Consider the following 15,138-nt stretch of genomic DNA (forward strand, 5'->3'; position numbering starts at 1 on the left):
CTGCTCAGCATGGGTGACCATCCTGACCGAGGGGCAGTTAGGTGGCAGCCACCTCCTATATGATCCCGAGTGTGGTTGTCTACTTCTGTCTGCTTTCTCGTTTGTCAGAGCCACATCACTTCGCTGTCATTGCACCATGTTTGTGTCTACAGCTGAGAAGCCTTGCATCGTCTTACATATCACAAAGGGAACCTGAAAAATATTTATTTTGTTTTGCTTCCATTCTTTCCAAATAATGAATGTTTGCCTCTGTGTGGCCAGGCAGTAATATCAATGCTTTCCTTTATCCTAGTATGGAAGAGAAACAGATCAGCTGAACAAACTGAGCAGAAATGATGGAAGACAAAACCTCTTTTCTTTCGACCCAGAAGTCCAGGTAAACATTCCCATGTTTGCAAACGTGAGGTTTTGCTCTCTGTAAGAGCTCCCTTGGTGTTGTGCCTCCCTGTTCCCTTGCATGGCCACAGCGTTTGCCTGCAGAGGCAGTGTGTTTTTCAGTGGATTGGAGAACAGAAGTGCAGCCCATGTCCCTATCAGTGGCAGCTGAACAAGATGCCAATGCTCAGGTGATAACTCAGATAAAGGGAGGACTCGCAGCAGCCCCACACATGGCCTCCCTCCAGCTTTGCTGGCTTCAGTGTGATGCATCTTGATGTTGCTGGATTTCAAACCCATCACCTGGGCCTCTGGGAGGTTCTCATGGTTGCAGAAGCGGTAGAAGTGGTATTGCAAGGACATCTGCCATGCTGCATGGGCTCAGCACGTCTGAGTAGGGAGTAGTGATGTTAAAGACCATGAGAGGGTTTTACAGGAAAAGCCTCAGTCTTCAGGGATTTTTCAACTGTAGGGGACATACAAACAGAAAAAAAGACCCCATGATGTTCTAATGCACTGGAGTAGGGTTTCATTGACTATTGGCTTGTTTTCTTCTCAGCTCTGATGTCTTTGCTGAGCTCTCTGTCAAGGTCCAGGTGTGGGATTTCAGTGGAATGAGCTGCAGTTGTTCACACAGTTGTAGAGAATTGTTCCAAGTTATTTCATAGTTTCTGGTTCTCCTTCTGGCATGCTTTGGCTTGTTCACACCTGTGAAAAAGAACATTCTGGTTTAACAAGGAAATGTAATTAGTCTTTAAAAGGTTTAGTTGTACAAAATGAGCTTTTCTCTTGGCTCTTCTTTAAGGTCTTTAACATGAAGAAGATAAGCATCCAGGAGGCTTTTTTTTTTTTTTTTTGAAGAGAAGCTTTGAGAAGTTTTCTGTATTCTAGTCAGATAATAAAAATGGAGATATTATTCAGTGTGGAGTATCTAAGATATCTTTTTTACCTAACCAAATGGTTAGGCTGAATTCACTGCCCTCCCTCTATACCCAGAGCTTTTCATTCTGGTGTGGGTCAATCACATCTGCTATAACACTGGGCATTCAAAGTCACTGCCCCAGTCAATGCTGGTGTGTACGTGCATGCTTGTATTCCTGGTGCTAAGGAAACTGGGAGCAGGAACATATTCCTGCAGCGTACTTTCCTCATTGAAAGGAAATAGGGGAAACAATGGGAAGAGTTTCCCAGAATCGGATTAACAATTGCAGCCTATTTTGCTGAAATTACTTGATTGTGAGATATCAGCACCCTAAGTTTGGCATGCAGGTTTCTGCAGGATCTGAGGGGGAAAAACAAATAGGACTGTGCCAGATTGTCACCGAGAGATGTGCTGGTATTTAGGGGTGTTTGGTAGCTCTGTGTCCCCAGTGCCCAGTACGATGGGTATGGTGAAGGCTGAGAGTCCTTATCTGGCTGATGGTATTTCGATTGCATACGTGTCTGCTCTCTGGGAAGGGCGGATGTCGAGGCACAGACCAGGCATGGGTGTTCTGGGTTAGGAAGGAGGTGATTATAATCAAGACTGTTTGGATTTCCCAGTCGGCTCTGCAGACAGTCTTTGTTGTTTCTAGCCATGCCGGTTATTGCTGTGCATCTAGAAATGCCTTCCAGTTTGAGGTGTTGTTCACGATCCCAACGGCATGTGCCTTCTCTCTATTTCAGGCACAGAGACCATCTCTTAAACTAGTCAAATCTTCAAACTGGAAGATACTTTTCTGAGTGTAATGACAGCTTATGTTCCACTTTCTTCCCCAAGCTCTAAATGTTTTTGGGAAGATCCCCAGGGTTACAGCAAAGCAGGAAGGAACTGAAATCATACTGAGGTTTAGTTTTCTGTGCTCTACAAACCAGATTGCTAAAAATTGATACATCCCCAGGAATTCGTGTCTTGAATACATTTGTGCATCATCACCAAATGGCACTCATTTTGAATGTCTTGTACCTTTTGTACCACTTAAAAAAAAAAAATTGGTTAAGATAGCATTGGCTGTAATGTGATCCCTTAACATTATTCAGGGGGTTATTTTCTTTTTTAATGAGACCAGATTTGTTTGTTTGCTGTCTAGAGGCTAGACTTCTCGGGGATCGAGCCAGATGTGAAGCCATTTGAGGAAAAGTGCAGCAGGCGCTTTGTGGTGTGCTGCCAGGACCTCTCCCTCAACCTCCTTGCTCAGCTCAGCGACAGGTCGGAAGGAGGACCCACCAATGTAAGGGGAGCTCTGGCATGTCCTGCTTTGTCTTCTTTCTCCTCACCAGCAAGAAAAACCCTTGACAGATTAATCTGGGTGGATAAAAACATCCCATTTTGCCATGAGCTCCGATGGGACCGGGGCAAACGGTGGCTGCTGGCCCAGGGTCATTGCAGGATTTGTCTGCCTTGGTATTTTGGTGTTCCAAAAATGTTTTTGGGGACAGGGTCTGTCCCGACGTGCCTCAGCCTGCCAGGAACTGGGAGTGCTGGGAAACCAGCAGCTCAGAGGCATAGGGAATGGGGAGCGTGTGTCTACCACGTTCTGGTTCCCTGTGAAAGTCCTGTTGGTAAATGATTAAGCTCCATCTCCAATCCACCCACTGCTGTGTTTTATTTCATTTCCCCTAATGGCAAGGGATTTCCCTGTTCTGAAACCTTCTTCTGACTCCAAGCCTAACTGTATTCACAGCTACTTTATTATATGCATTTGTTATTGTGCCAAAGTTGCGCCTTAGCCTAAAAAGCTCTTCCTTGTATTTTCTGAGCCTCTGATGTCTGTAGACAGCTATGACCTCTCTCCTCAGCCTTTGTTCTGCTAGGCTGAACAGAGCAGGCTCCTCCAGTCTTTCCTCCCAAAATGTAATCCCTATTATCATGTCCTGCATTTGCTCTGGCTGGAGAGAAGCCTTTATGCAAGGGTGCCAGAGCAGCAGATAGCATCACAGGGGAGGCAGCAGCACTGGCACTGACCAATCCCTGCTGATCGTACTTTGATGCCTGTTAGAATTGCAAAGGCTTTTTTGTGATGGTTTCATGTTGGCAGCTCACAGCTAGTACACCAGGCTCATTCTCCTCGGCAACTCCCAGCAGATGAATGCATCGCTGATAGCAGAGATTCTTGTTATTCATCCTTAATCAGGCCCAGAGTTAGACCTAATCAGCGCATTTGCCTCCAAGTTATGCTGTAATGTCTTGGACACACTACAGTCTTATCTTCAGGCCTTCGCTTTTATCTTTACATGGACGCATGCCTGCTGGGATCTTTGAATTAAAAATACATGGAATTGTTGCCACTTGCCTTGTGCTGTCGAGGTCAATAGCTACAAACGAGTTGGCAGATTTTGCACATGCAGTTCCTCAGCAGTGTTAGCCTTGCTATTAGTTATAGCAAAGCCTGTAACTTTGCTCCTGGATTTCAGCTGAAGAATATTTTGAGCATATAGCAGCTGAAGAACATTTTGAGTGTCTTGCAGAGTTGATTGACTTTGGACAGTACGTGAAGTGGCCTTTAGCATGTGAACATGCTAATCAATCTTAAGTTGATTTCTTTCTCATTGCAAAGGATAAACAGCTCTAACTGATGGATTGGGGTCATTTTTTCTTCCTAACTTTATAGTTTATCATTTGTATAAAAAACCCTATGGATGTCATTCTTTATATTTCATTGATGGTTTTAAAGTAGCTTTGTTCAAATTGACTAGATCAAAATGCAAGAAGATGCAGGGAGAAAATGGTTTTATGTATTTATAAGGCAAATGAACATGGATTGTCTGTAAGAATTCTGTAAAATGCTGGTGTACAAAACTAAAGGAAAAACAGATGCAGAAGGCAAACCTAGCAGGGAAGGCAATGCATGTGAATACTCTTGAACCTGTACTGTGCATTTTTTTGACACATATATTCAATCAAATTTCCAGGTTGAGCCCTTTTTCCTAAGCTTGGCATTATTTGACCTGAAAAATAATTGCAAGATTTCAGCTGACTTCCACGTGGACTTGAACCCTCCGTCTGTCCGTGACATGCTGCTGGATAACTCTGCATCCGGAGCAGAGGGCACCAAGGGACGTTCACCGGGCGAGAGCCTTGTGCATGGAGTCCCCGAGTCTTGCCTGCGCTACATAAAACGGGTGAAGAACTGACTTTCTCCTCTTGTTCTGTATTTCTGTTGAAGCTGTGGCTGTTCAATAGTGTTGTGGTGTGTTGTTATCCACTGTGTGAAGAAGCAGAAGTCAGCTTTTCTCTTGGGGTTTTGTCATGTTTTGGTCAGTGTCTCAAGCTGATTACCACTTCGGGCTCACTGGCAGCAATAGGCAAAGCACCAGGTAGAGTTTTTCGTGACTTGACCATGCCCAAGTCTTGTGAGCCCCCATGGCCCATCCGCAGCAGCAACCAGAGCAGGGTCTGTGTGGGTTGTGAGAGGGGACAGTGAGATGATTGGGGCCAAACCCAGCAGTGTGGGTAGGGTGTCCTGCTCTCTGACAGCCTACTGTCTATCTATTGCAGGGGGTTTTCTCTGTGACTGACCCACACGTGGAGATCTTCCTGGTGGCCCGCGTGGAGAAGGTGCTGCAGGGCAGCATTACGCACTGTGCAGAGCCGTACATGAAAAACTCGGACCCGGGGAAGGTATTGGATGGGGCCGTGAGAGTATTTGCTTAGTGATGCTGTCTTCTGCTGTGGGGAGTAGTGTGGTCTGAAACATGGGTTGTTTCTGCTGCTCTTTAGCTGCTTTCTGGCAAATACTGGTCTTCATCCATTCTGCTGCTTGCACTGTTCCCAGGCTGGCATCAGCTGGGCTGTCCTGGGAGAAGCGGTTCCTTCCCCTGGAAGGAGGCAGAGGATTTTTAGAAAGCTCCAAGCAGTTGGGGCAGGAGGACCTTTCCCCATTACACTTCAACAAGGCAAAGCCTGGGCTGGCAGCAAAAAATTGGGACACTTCATCCCCAGAGAAAGGGGCTGCACTGCTACATGGTGCTACACACTGTCTTGGACTGGTCCCGGCTCACATCGGCTGGGAACAGCAATATTTTAGTAGCAGCAGAACTTTACCCTTTATGCTGCTCACCCTGCCTCTGTCTTGCTCTGTGCAGAGTGCCATGATCATATGGGAGAACTTATGCAAAGGGTGGTCTTTGGTCCTGGTCCTGCTGGCATCAGTCTCTGCATGCCAGGTGGAGCTGATGCTGCCTTGCTGCAGCCAGTCAAAATTAGTCCCTTGAAAATCAGTGTATGGAAAACCTGGTATGTGATGGCATTCCCTCGGCACTCTTTGTAAACCTGTACAGGATGAGCCAATTACAGTCAGTTTTGGAAAATAACTACTAATACCCTTTGGAAAATAAAATACTAATACCCTGACAGTTTAATGCAGAATCAAGAGGAGTTTTAATATGACTGTGCCCACAACATGTTTGCTATTGCTTTGCAAAAGTAATAAATGTGCATGTTGTAAAGTGACGGAGATGTCTATCAGCTGCTTCAGCGACTGTTGTGCTGTGTGCCTGGGGAGCTGTGTGTTGTGGAGCATGGAGAGTTTCTTCTCCCTGGAGAGTACAGTGCTCTTTACTTCTTTTCCGGGGCAGCATGGAAGCCGTGGCACACGCTAATCTCTCTTGTATTTTGCAGACTGCCCAGAAGGTCCATAAGGTGGCCAAGCAGGTGTGCAGCCGTCTGGGGCAGTACAGGATGCCCTTCGGCTGGGCTGCCAGGTTAGTCACTTCGGACTGCGCTTTGGCACTGGCAGGAGCTGCCGCTGCAAGTTATCTGGGACATGATCCGGCCAAGTGGGCGAAGGGCCAAGTGACTGGAGTCAGTGAAGTTGCAGCCGAGGGCAGAAACTGGCTCCGATTCCCAAGACAGGATGGGGATTGGCCTGAAATGCTCTATCTAGAATTAGAAACAAAATATTAAAAAGTAAACAGTGCTGGGAAGACGGTAACCTGCTGACCTGTAGCTACTGCTATCAGGGCAGATCATTCCTGGGGAGGAATCACCCCGTACCGTGCTACCGCGGGAATCGGTGCAGAAATTCCCTCCTGGCACCAGCCATTGCCAGGGACAGGATGAGAGTGGAGGACCTCCTGGCCTGGCGGCAGCAATCAACTGAGGTTTGTCTGCTGTCTTAGACTCTGCTTTAATTAATGTTCTTGGGAATGACTGGAGGTAGTGATCCTGTTCCTCACTGTTCTTTTACTGTGACTGATAAAGTACATCAGTGCTAACTCCCTTAAATCTCATGTCAGAGGAAGGCCTGAAGGCGAGTTCATCCTTCTGCCACTGCCTCCTATTGCTAAATTGCTGTTTGGTGCTGACAAAAGGGATAGTAATGACATGGGAACACCAGACGACTGTCACAGTGGGCTGGGATTTGGTGGTATACAGCTTGCAATGAGTATTCTTAGACTAAACTAGGCTAGAATAGAATAGAGCTGGATTTTCCTGTGACACTGACTGCTCAGCTTCAGGATGGTATTTCTGGGATGCAGCTCGCTCCTGGGAGCCGGCACACAGCCTGCGCAGTGCCTCAGCCCTCTTTGAAGTGGTGCCTCAGCCCAATGGTGGGCTCTGTATGTGCATTGACTTTGACGGGCTTCAGATTTGCTCCTGCTGGGTGAAGAGCTGCATCTGGAGACCAAGGAGTTGAGTGTCCAACAGCCTGGTGTGGGGACCTGTGTTGCTCTGCATTCCTGGGACAGTTTCCCCGTGGGTTTCAGAGGAAGCTGTTGGCACAGAAAGGGAGTATGGATGCTTTAATGTTCCTGCTGTACACAGACACCCCCAGCCTTTATAGTCAAATGCAAAGATGCTGGTACTTATCCAGGGCAGAGTCTAATCTCCTGCTCTGGGTTCAGGAGGAAGCTGATGTATGTCCTGAGGCTGGTCTTCATTGCGCAGTCCTTTCCTAGGAGGATTTCTGTGCTCTGACCCCATGTGCAACTAGGAAGATACTTTACCAGTTGGTGTTAGTGGGAGGGGATTGAAGGGCGTTCGTGATTGTGGGCCAGGCTTGGAGCTGGGCTGGGTGTGTAATTCTCACCTGGCTGGAGAGAAGGGAAATGGGTGATGTTCCATCCAATTTTATGTGACATGTTGGATTGTAGTCTGTGTGGGGTCTAAGCACCACGTGAGGATGGGAGGGTGATCAGGAGGTCTGGCGGTATTCAGAGCAGTCACAGGCCAGTGAATCTCTCGCCTGATAAACTGCCCTTCAGCCTGATGTGTCAAAGACCTCAGTGTCTGCATATTTACCAACATTTAAGAAATGTGTCTCTTCTTTTCTGCAGACCAGTGTTCAAAGACTCCCAGGGCACTCTCGATGCCGAAGGAAAATTCTCACCTCTGTACAAGCAAGACAGCGGCAAACTCTCAAATGAAGATATGCTGAAGCTTTTAGCAGAGTATAAGAAGTAAGTGTAAGAGACTGGTGCAGAGGCTGAGCAGGCATTTTAATATACATTTTTAAACAGTTAAGCATAAGCATGAGATGACAATTTCTAAAATACTCAGAGGGTAACAAAAAGCCTTGCTGATGTGCTCAGCAGCTGAATTTCCAAGGTTCACACTCTTGTTCCTTTCTCCCTAATGCAGACCAGAGAAGACAAAACTACAGGTCATTCCAGCCCAGTTGAATATCATCATCAAAGACATCCCATTAGACTTCACAAGTAAGGATCTTGGATCTTAAAATAAATGCTGACGGCTCTAGCCTCAGGAGTTAATACTTCTATGGGGAGTTCTGCTGTTTCATTAACAAGAGTATCTCGGGGCTGCAATGAGAAATGAGTAATTCGGGACAACCACGGGCTTGTAAGTCTTTCCGATGGATGCTGTGGAGGGATGTGGTCCAAGTGCAGAGGTTTACCTGAGGGGTGCATCTGCTTTGCAGTTTGGCCGTCACATCCTAAATCTAAAGGAAGCCACCTGCCTGCTTTTGCTGTTATTATTACACTCATCTCATATAACATTTTTGATCCATAACACCAGAGGACTTCACAAACATAGTCAGTGTGATTCTTCACTTCGCATTTAAAGAAACTGAGGCAAAGAAAGGACTCGTGATGTGTTCAGTGTCACCCCATGGGCCTCCTATTATGGGTTCTGTAGTCTGGTCCCCTGTCCAAAAGGCTTTTCTAGTGGACTTAATTATTTTGTTCTTTGAAAGGCCATCACCTGAGATGAACTCATGGTGTGTACATCTCAGTGAATTAGGCAGGGCTTGCACGCTGATATTTGGAGGCAGCAGAACCGTCAAACATCTTTCTCAAGCAGAGAGTGGAAAAGGACTGATGTAGTGGGTCTGACGCAATTTGAGACGTCAGTCTCAAGCCATCATCTCAGTAGCCTGTCTGCTTCAGTCAGGTGATGTTTGCATGGTTTATAAAACAGTAACTTAATGGGTCAAATTCCTGGAAGACTCAAGGTGCAGGTCCTGGACAGAGCAGCCATCCCTGCCCAGACATGGGTCATTCACCTGACCCTCTGACTTCGCCCAGAGCTACAGGAAAGTGCCACTTCTGCCGTCCCCATTGGCAAGGAGAGCAGAGCCCCATGGTGCCCGTGCACCCGTCTTTTCTTGGTATTGCTAATGCAGTTGGAGACCACAGATGTTGCATGATCAAGGGGAGAATTTTCCCTTAATCATTTCAATGGGAGTGGTCCAAGTCCTGCTGCCTGGTCAACACACACAATCCTCTGATGTGAAGAGAACTGGATGCTCAAGAGCAATGGCAGAGTTTCGGACCCATGAATTTCCTTTCACATGGGCAGTACTTCCCATGTTTGTGGGGTCTGTGCTTATCCAAGCTTTCCTTCTCTTCTAGATTGTGTCACAGCTTCTTATATTCCTATAAAGCCTTTTGAGAAGAGCTGTGAGGACATTGCAGTTGAAGTGGAGGAGCTTGTCCCAGAAGTTGCAAAATACTGTTATCCCTTCACTGTCTACAAAAACCACCTCTACGTCTACCCCTTGCATTTGAAGTATGAGAACCAGAAGGTGTTTGCAAAGGTGAGTGACCCAGAGAGCAGGCTCCAGCCAGACTCGGTGTGGTCTGGGGTGATGCTGCTGACCTATAGCAATGGCTCATCCTCATGTTCTGCCCCGTTTCAGGCGAGGAATATTGCTGTCTGTGTTGAGTTCAGGGATTCAGATGAAGCTGATGCCAGGCCATTAAAGGTGGGTACCTGTTATTTCTAGGGCCCTGGGGCTCGCTGCTGTGTACTGTATGCCAGCCAGGCTGAGCAGGACAATAAGCAAGCACTGAGTTTCCATGCTGTTTTAATTTGGCTGGCTAACTTAGGGTGGCAGCAACCCTGAATCTAGCTCTTCATTTGTGTTTCCAGTGTATATATGGCAAACCTGGAGGCCATCTCCTGACCACAAACGCCTATGCTGCCGTGCTGCATCACAACCAGAGTCCGGAGTTCTACGACGAGGTAAAAATGAAATGGTGGGAAATAACAGATTTTCCTGGATGCTACAAAGCCAAGGGGCCTTTCAGGTTATCTCTTTTTTCCAGGGCTGGGTGAAATACAGGTAAAAATAATCGTCAGCCCTTTGCCTCAGTAGAAGGGCTCAGCAAAGCCAGAGACTTTGTCAATTTTTAATGCCAGTTTGTTTTCTGCTGTCTTTACTGTTGCGCTTTGTGCACTCCAATCACACACCCCCATTAATAAGTAATGTGAAAATGTGATGAAAATGTTAGCCAGGAGTTGTTTAAGGTGGGTAAGAAAGAATGTGTCTTGTGTAACTGCATACAACATAGCATTTGTGAAATAAAATAAAACTCAAAATATTACTCCACAATTAAAAATACAGTCTTATCTATCATGATATCATTTTAGATTAAAATTGAGCTTCCAATTCACCTCCATCAAAAGCATCATTTGCTTTTCACCTTCTATCATGTCAGCTGTGAAATTAATACAAAGGCAACATCGAAAAAACAGGACACCGTTGAAACTCAAGGTATGTTCACTGCTTAAATTACTTCTGTTGGAGTATAAGAACCCAAGATAAAATGAATGTAGGGACATGAAGAAATATTTTATTAAAATACTAGCCTGTCTGAATTTTCTTTTTTGAAAGCAATCTAACTTAAATCATGGGTCTAAACTGGAATAAAGCACAATGTTTTTAGCATATAATAAAGCTCAAATTTTTGCTGCAATCTGACAGCTATTTCTGCGTGTTCTTGACTTGGCTTGCATGAACGGACTATTGTCAGTCAAATCACCAACAAAAACTTGACGCGAGATCAGGACCTCAGGGGCTGATCCTGCCAACACTAGGCACGTGTAAGAGACTCAGCGCACCCAGGTCCCACTGGTTGGGATGCCTCTCTGTTCAGCTGGTCCTCGGGCGACTGAAGGACCCTCTCATGGTGCACAAGGCTCGCACACTATTTCTGCCCCTCAAACCCACTCCTGATCTTGGTTGAGCTGTGTCTGAATTTCATTCATCGAGTCACCGGGTAAAACGTGCTTTAACAAGGCTGACATGGTCGATCTCAGCCTCGTTGAAGCCGCTTGCACAACTGAGAGTTGGATTTTCTCAGGGTGAGACACAGCTTTTTTTGGAGCTTGAGCAAAACATGTATCGCTGTGTGTCTGCTAACTCTGGTCCACTGATTGCCTCCGCAGTGGGATATGCCTGGGTCCCGTTGCTGAAGGATGGACGGATTGTCACCCTGGAGCGGCATTTGCCAGTCTCATCCAACCTTCCACCTGGCTACCTGGGTCTCGGAGACACAGAGTCACGAAGGGTAGGAAGGCAGTTTAAAATGGGCTTAAACGTAACGGGAAGAGGAAAGCTGAGCTTTTGTTACCACTGTAAGTTCTGGGCTTCTGTTGGTGCTCTGCTCAGCTGGAAAGATCCCTACTGCTGGGCAGCCCCCAAAGCTTAAGGTTCTTAGGGGTGGGAGACAGGACACTTTTAATTCCACTTTCCATGGTTATACAGGTTGCAGAGAATATTTTTGTGGCAGGCTGTTGCAGATGGTGCAGAGCAGGAGAGTGGGCACATGCTCTGTGTGCACGTTCTTGCAGGGACCCCTCTGCCCTGTCGTGGCTGCAGTCATGTCGCTGGTGTTTGTGCTGGGTGGGGGAACCTGTTCTTCCACCTCAACCCCTACCTTCTGACCAGGTGTCTGTCTGCACAGAGCCACTTTCTCACCGCAGTCTGAAACCAAGTACTTGAATGTTGTCTGTTCACAGCAGCCCAGTGTGGATGCGAAGTGGGTGGATGGAGCAAAGCCACTGTTTAAAATCAGAATCCATTTGGACTCGACCGTTTACACACAGGTAAGTCAAGCACCTCATTCTCAAAGACTTTCAACACAAATGCAGAGGAAGCAATCGCTGTATCTCTACTACTGCTATGCCATAGGTGCTGTGGGAAAGAGGTACCTGTGGTTGCAGAGCAGCACCGAGATACTTCTGTAGCAGCAGGTCTGGGATTACTTGCAGGGATCTTGCTCCTTTGTCCGAATGTGATGAGACAGTTGTGTGAGTGAATGAGCCTAGGGAGAGGCTGATATTTCTTGGCCAATTTCACTGTAACTGGTAGGACCAAGGAAACATTTGAGCAAATGAGCTGCTTTGATGATGCAAAAGAGAGAAGAACTGGTGGAAATGGGAGGTTCCCCCAAATATTAGACTCTTTGTTGAGTTTAAAAAAAACAAAAAGTTTTCTAACAACAGCAGACACAAGTAAACAGGAGTCACAAGAGTCCTCATTTCCTTTTGAAACCAGTTCAAGCTGTTTTACCAAGTCCTCATGTGTTCTGTCATGTTATGGTAGTGATGAACCTCCCCAAGCTTCATGTGATGTGCAGCAAAGATCCCCCAGCACACGCTCTGGGGCACCTCCTGTCAGCACTGCTCATGGGGAAATGCCCTTGGCAGGGCTTGTTGTCCTGTGCTGGATGTAATCAGCTGCATTTACATTCACAGCAACTCGCTTTCAGCATCATCTAAACCTGTTTTAGGGTCTTACTGACTCTGTACAGCACTGGGAGCGGCACAGTAGTTCCACTCCCCACCAAATTACACTCGCAGATGCTTTTCAGGGTTAAATAACCCAGTAATTAAATTTAACTTTGGAGGAGGAGGGAGAGGAATGGAGAAGCATGGGAAGGAGAATCTGCCTCAGATGGACAGTAGGAGGTCGGTGAGGCAGATGGTGAGGCGCTCTCGAAGAGTCACAGCTGGGAGAGAAGGGCTCCCGCTTCTCCAGACCAGTGTTGGATGGGGACTGGGGCTCAGGGTAGTGCAACCACAGGAGAATTTTAACACTGCTGGCAGTTTTGTGCTTAATCTCAAGATTAGTTGGGAGCCAGGGGATGGGCAGTGGCTGGGTACGTGGGAAAAGGCAGGGAGCAGTACTGTAGTCCTGGGAGATGGCAGCTGGGGACCAAGAGTGCCACTGGTAGTGACATGGGGCTTGCTAGGGACATGGCCCACTGCCGCAGGTATGTCAGCATGTTTTAGGGTGTAAGCTGCAAAGCAGGGGTTGACAAATTGGACAAAAGCCTCAATAGGTTGCTGCACTGAACTTGTTTTTCTTCTCTTCCAGGACATGCACTTACACAAATTCTTCCAGTACTGCCAGCTGGTTCAGGCGGGAGCTAAGGAAGTCCCAGGAGAGCTTGTTAAATACCTAAAGGTGAACAATGCCTGTTGGTGGGCTTCGTTTGTGTTTTTACGGAGCATCAGTAAATACCCAGAGCCCTGCTCTGTAGGAACACACACTGGCTGTAGTGCTTGGGACTGGTGCACTGTGCAAGACCCTTACCTCTGCTTACTGACAGAACTGTCTGCTATCTGTGTGCTGCTTCCCACTGCCTTTCACAGCAGATAAAACAAGTAGTCAGCATCGCTCTGCCGCGCTCGTGGCAAACCCTCCTCTTGGTGGGCTCACGCACTCCTCCCCTGCTGCCCTAGATCTGATTCAAACCTTTAAACTGTAGCACAATTCCTTGTTTTCAGGTATTTATCCATTCAAAACAGGAAATTTTTTTTCAGGCTGAAAAAAGATCTGTGAGATTATCAATTAGTTAAATTTCATCACAGGTGACCTGTGACCTGGACCCAGCTTTTCGGCAATCTCTGCAGCATGAGTAAGGGCCTCGGAGCAGGTCCAGCAAAGACTTCTGCGGGGAATATATTTCTTGGCTGTTTACTGTCCTTGTTTCCTTCCATAACTGCCTGTTTTTGAGAGTGGTGCCATAGCAACAGCTCTGCTTCCAGTGGTGGGGATTTATCATCACAAAATTACTGGGTGTGTTTCAGATAACATATAAATATTTTAAGAAATAGAAATGATGGCAGGTTTTGAAGCCAAGCACTAAAAGAACAGTTGCTTTGTTGTGAGCATTTTGTCAAGGGTCTGGGTAGGTCCCAACCCTGCCCAGTCACAGCGACCTTGCTGCAGCCTGCAGACAGGGAGACATTTACATGCTAACCACAAGTGAGGGCTCAATAAAACCTCAATAATTTCAGTAATTTAAATAACTAGATACAGATTTAAGGACCTTTCATTAGATTTGCAGGTTTGAAAACTGAAAATGAAACACACTGTCTTTCCTAGACTCATATCGTGAGATTCAGGCAAAAGAGGTCTATAAGATGGGTGGAGAATGTATGCACTAGATGATCTTGACCTTCGCCAAGTCACTTAAATCCCATTTCCAATAGCAAGCTATGTTCCTTGGAGAAAAGTCTCACGGCAAGTCATTGGGCATCACGTTTCCATGCTCCAAAGGCATTTGTGACAATGGGACTTAGTCACTTCAAAAAACTGTCTCAAGTGACGAAAAGAATTGGGAGCAAAACTTCAGCCATAAATTCTGGGTTATTGGGGTCAAATCATAGCATGTGACCTCTAATTAAGTCATAGCTGCCTGGGCACATCTGAGAGGAGGATTAATACCTGCCATGAGTGATTCATGTTGCTCCCCGAAGGCATGCAGCTGGGATCTGTCAGCTGGAAGGCAGGCAATAAGCGCTGCCATGGGTCCAAGTTCTCCTGTCCTCTGGCAGGCTGAAGCCCACACCCTGTCCTATTGCCTGTCCTGTTGCCACAGAAATGTCTGTGGACTATAAATATTTAACATCTGCAAATTGAACTAAAAGTGTCTGTGTTTTGAACATTTGTTTTAGTGTTTGCACGCCATGGAGATCCAAGTAATGATTCAGTTTCTACCTGTAATTCTTATGCAACTATTTAGAGTCCTTACAAATGTGACACAGGAAGATGAAGTAGCTGTCAACTGCACCATGTGAGTGTCTGGTAAATCATCCAGTTTTCTTCAGTTACAAATGCAAAGCCACAAACTACAGTGCAAAGCAGGGTGTGGTTTCCCAGTACCGGGTGCTAAGTGACAGCATTGGGTGTCCCCCGCTGCTTGCTCCCGTGCTGTGAAACACCAGCCGCTGTCTTCTCCTGGCATGCCTGGGTGGCATGGGGCAGCGTGGAGCCCTTGTCCTGGCAGCTGCATGGGGACAAATGTGGTATGTTAAAGATACTCCTGGTTTGTTTTTCAAAAGAAAAAGGGTTCGCTGGCGGGGATGGCTCTGGGAGCCGAGTTATTGGGGTGTCGAAAGGCTCCAGAGCCCCCGGGCACGTCCCAGCTGCAGGCGGCAGATGTGGTTTCCCCGCGGGAGCGATGCCCCGGTCTCATCCCTGCATGCCAGTCCCCTGTGTCAGAAGTATTGCTAAAAATCCCTCGGAGCTGGGTGTGTCACGCTGCCGAAGCGGCCGCGACATCCGTGCTGGCTCGGAACGGAGGGGC

At 46.9% G+C, this 15,138-nt stretch overlaps 1 protein-coding gene across 1 annotated transcript in view; it reads left to right on the plus strand.

Moving 5' to 3' along the window:
- DOCK11 (dedicator of cytokinesis 11) overlaps positions 1-15,138 on the plus strand; it is a 90,329-nt gene that overhangs the window by 35,514 nt on the left and 39,677 nt on the right. The window contains exons 12-26 of the mRNA XM_009331757.1: positions 293-376; positions 2,445-2,585; positions 4,267-4,476; positions 4,853-4,975; positions 5,975-6,057; positions 7,633-7,755; positions 7,937-8,013; positions 9,169-9,353; positions 9,456-9,521; positions 9,689-9,781; positions 10,190-10,313; positions 10,988-11,109; positions 11,561-11,647; positions 12,921-13,010; positions 14,507-14,625. Of these exons, the coding sequence (XP_009330032.1) occupies positions 293-376; positions 2,445-2,585; positions 4,267-4,476; positions 4,853-4,975; positions 5,975-6,057; positions 7,633-7,755; positions 7,937-8,013; positions 9,169-9,353; positions 9,456-9,521; positions 9,689-9,781; positions 10,190-10,313; positions 10,988-11,109; positions 11,561-11,647; positions 12,921-13,010; positions 14,507-14,625 (1,727 nt within the window). The remainder of the gene's footprint in view (positions 1-292; positions 377-2,444; positions 2,586-4,266; positions 4,477-4,852; positions 4,976-5,974; positions 6,058-7,632; positions 7,756-7,936; positions 8,014-9,168; positions 9,354-9,455; positions 9,522-9,688; positions 9,782-10,189; positions 10,314-10,987; positions 11,110-11,560; positions 11,648-12,920; positions 13,011-14,506; positions 14,626-15,138) is intronic.

This window comes from Pygoscelis adeliae, unplaced genomic scaffold (genome assembly GCF_000699105.1).
Source record: "Pygoscelis adeliae isolate BGI_AS28 unplaced genomic scaffold, ASM69910v1 Scaffold79, whole genome shotgun sequence".
NCBI classification, from domain to species: domain Eukaryota; kingdom Metazoa; phylum Chordata; class Aves; order Sphenisciformes; family Spheniscidae; genus Pygoscelis; species Pygoscelis adeliae.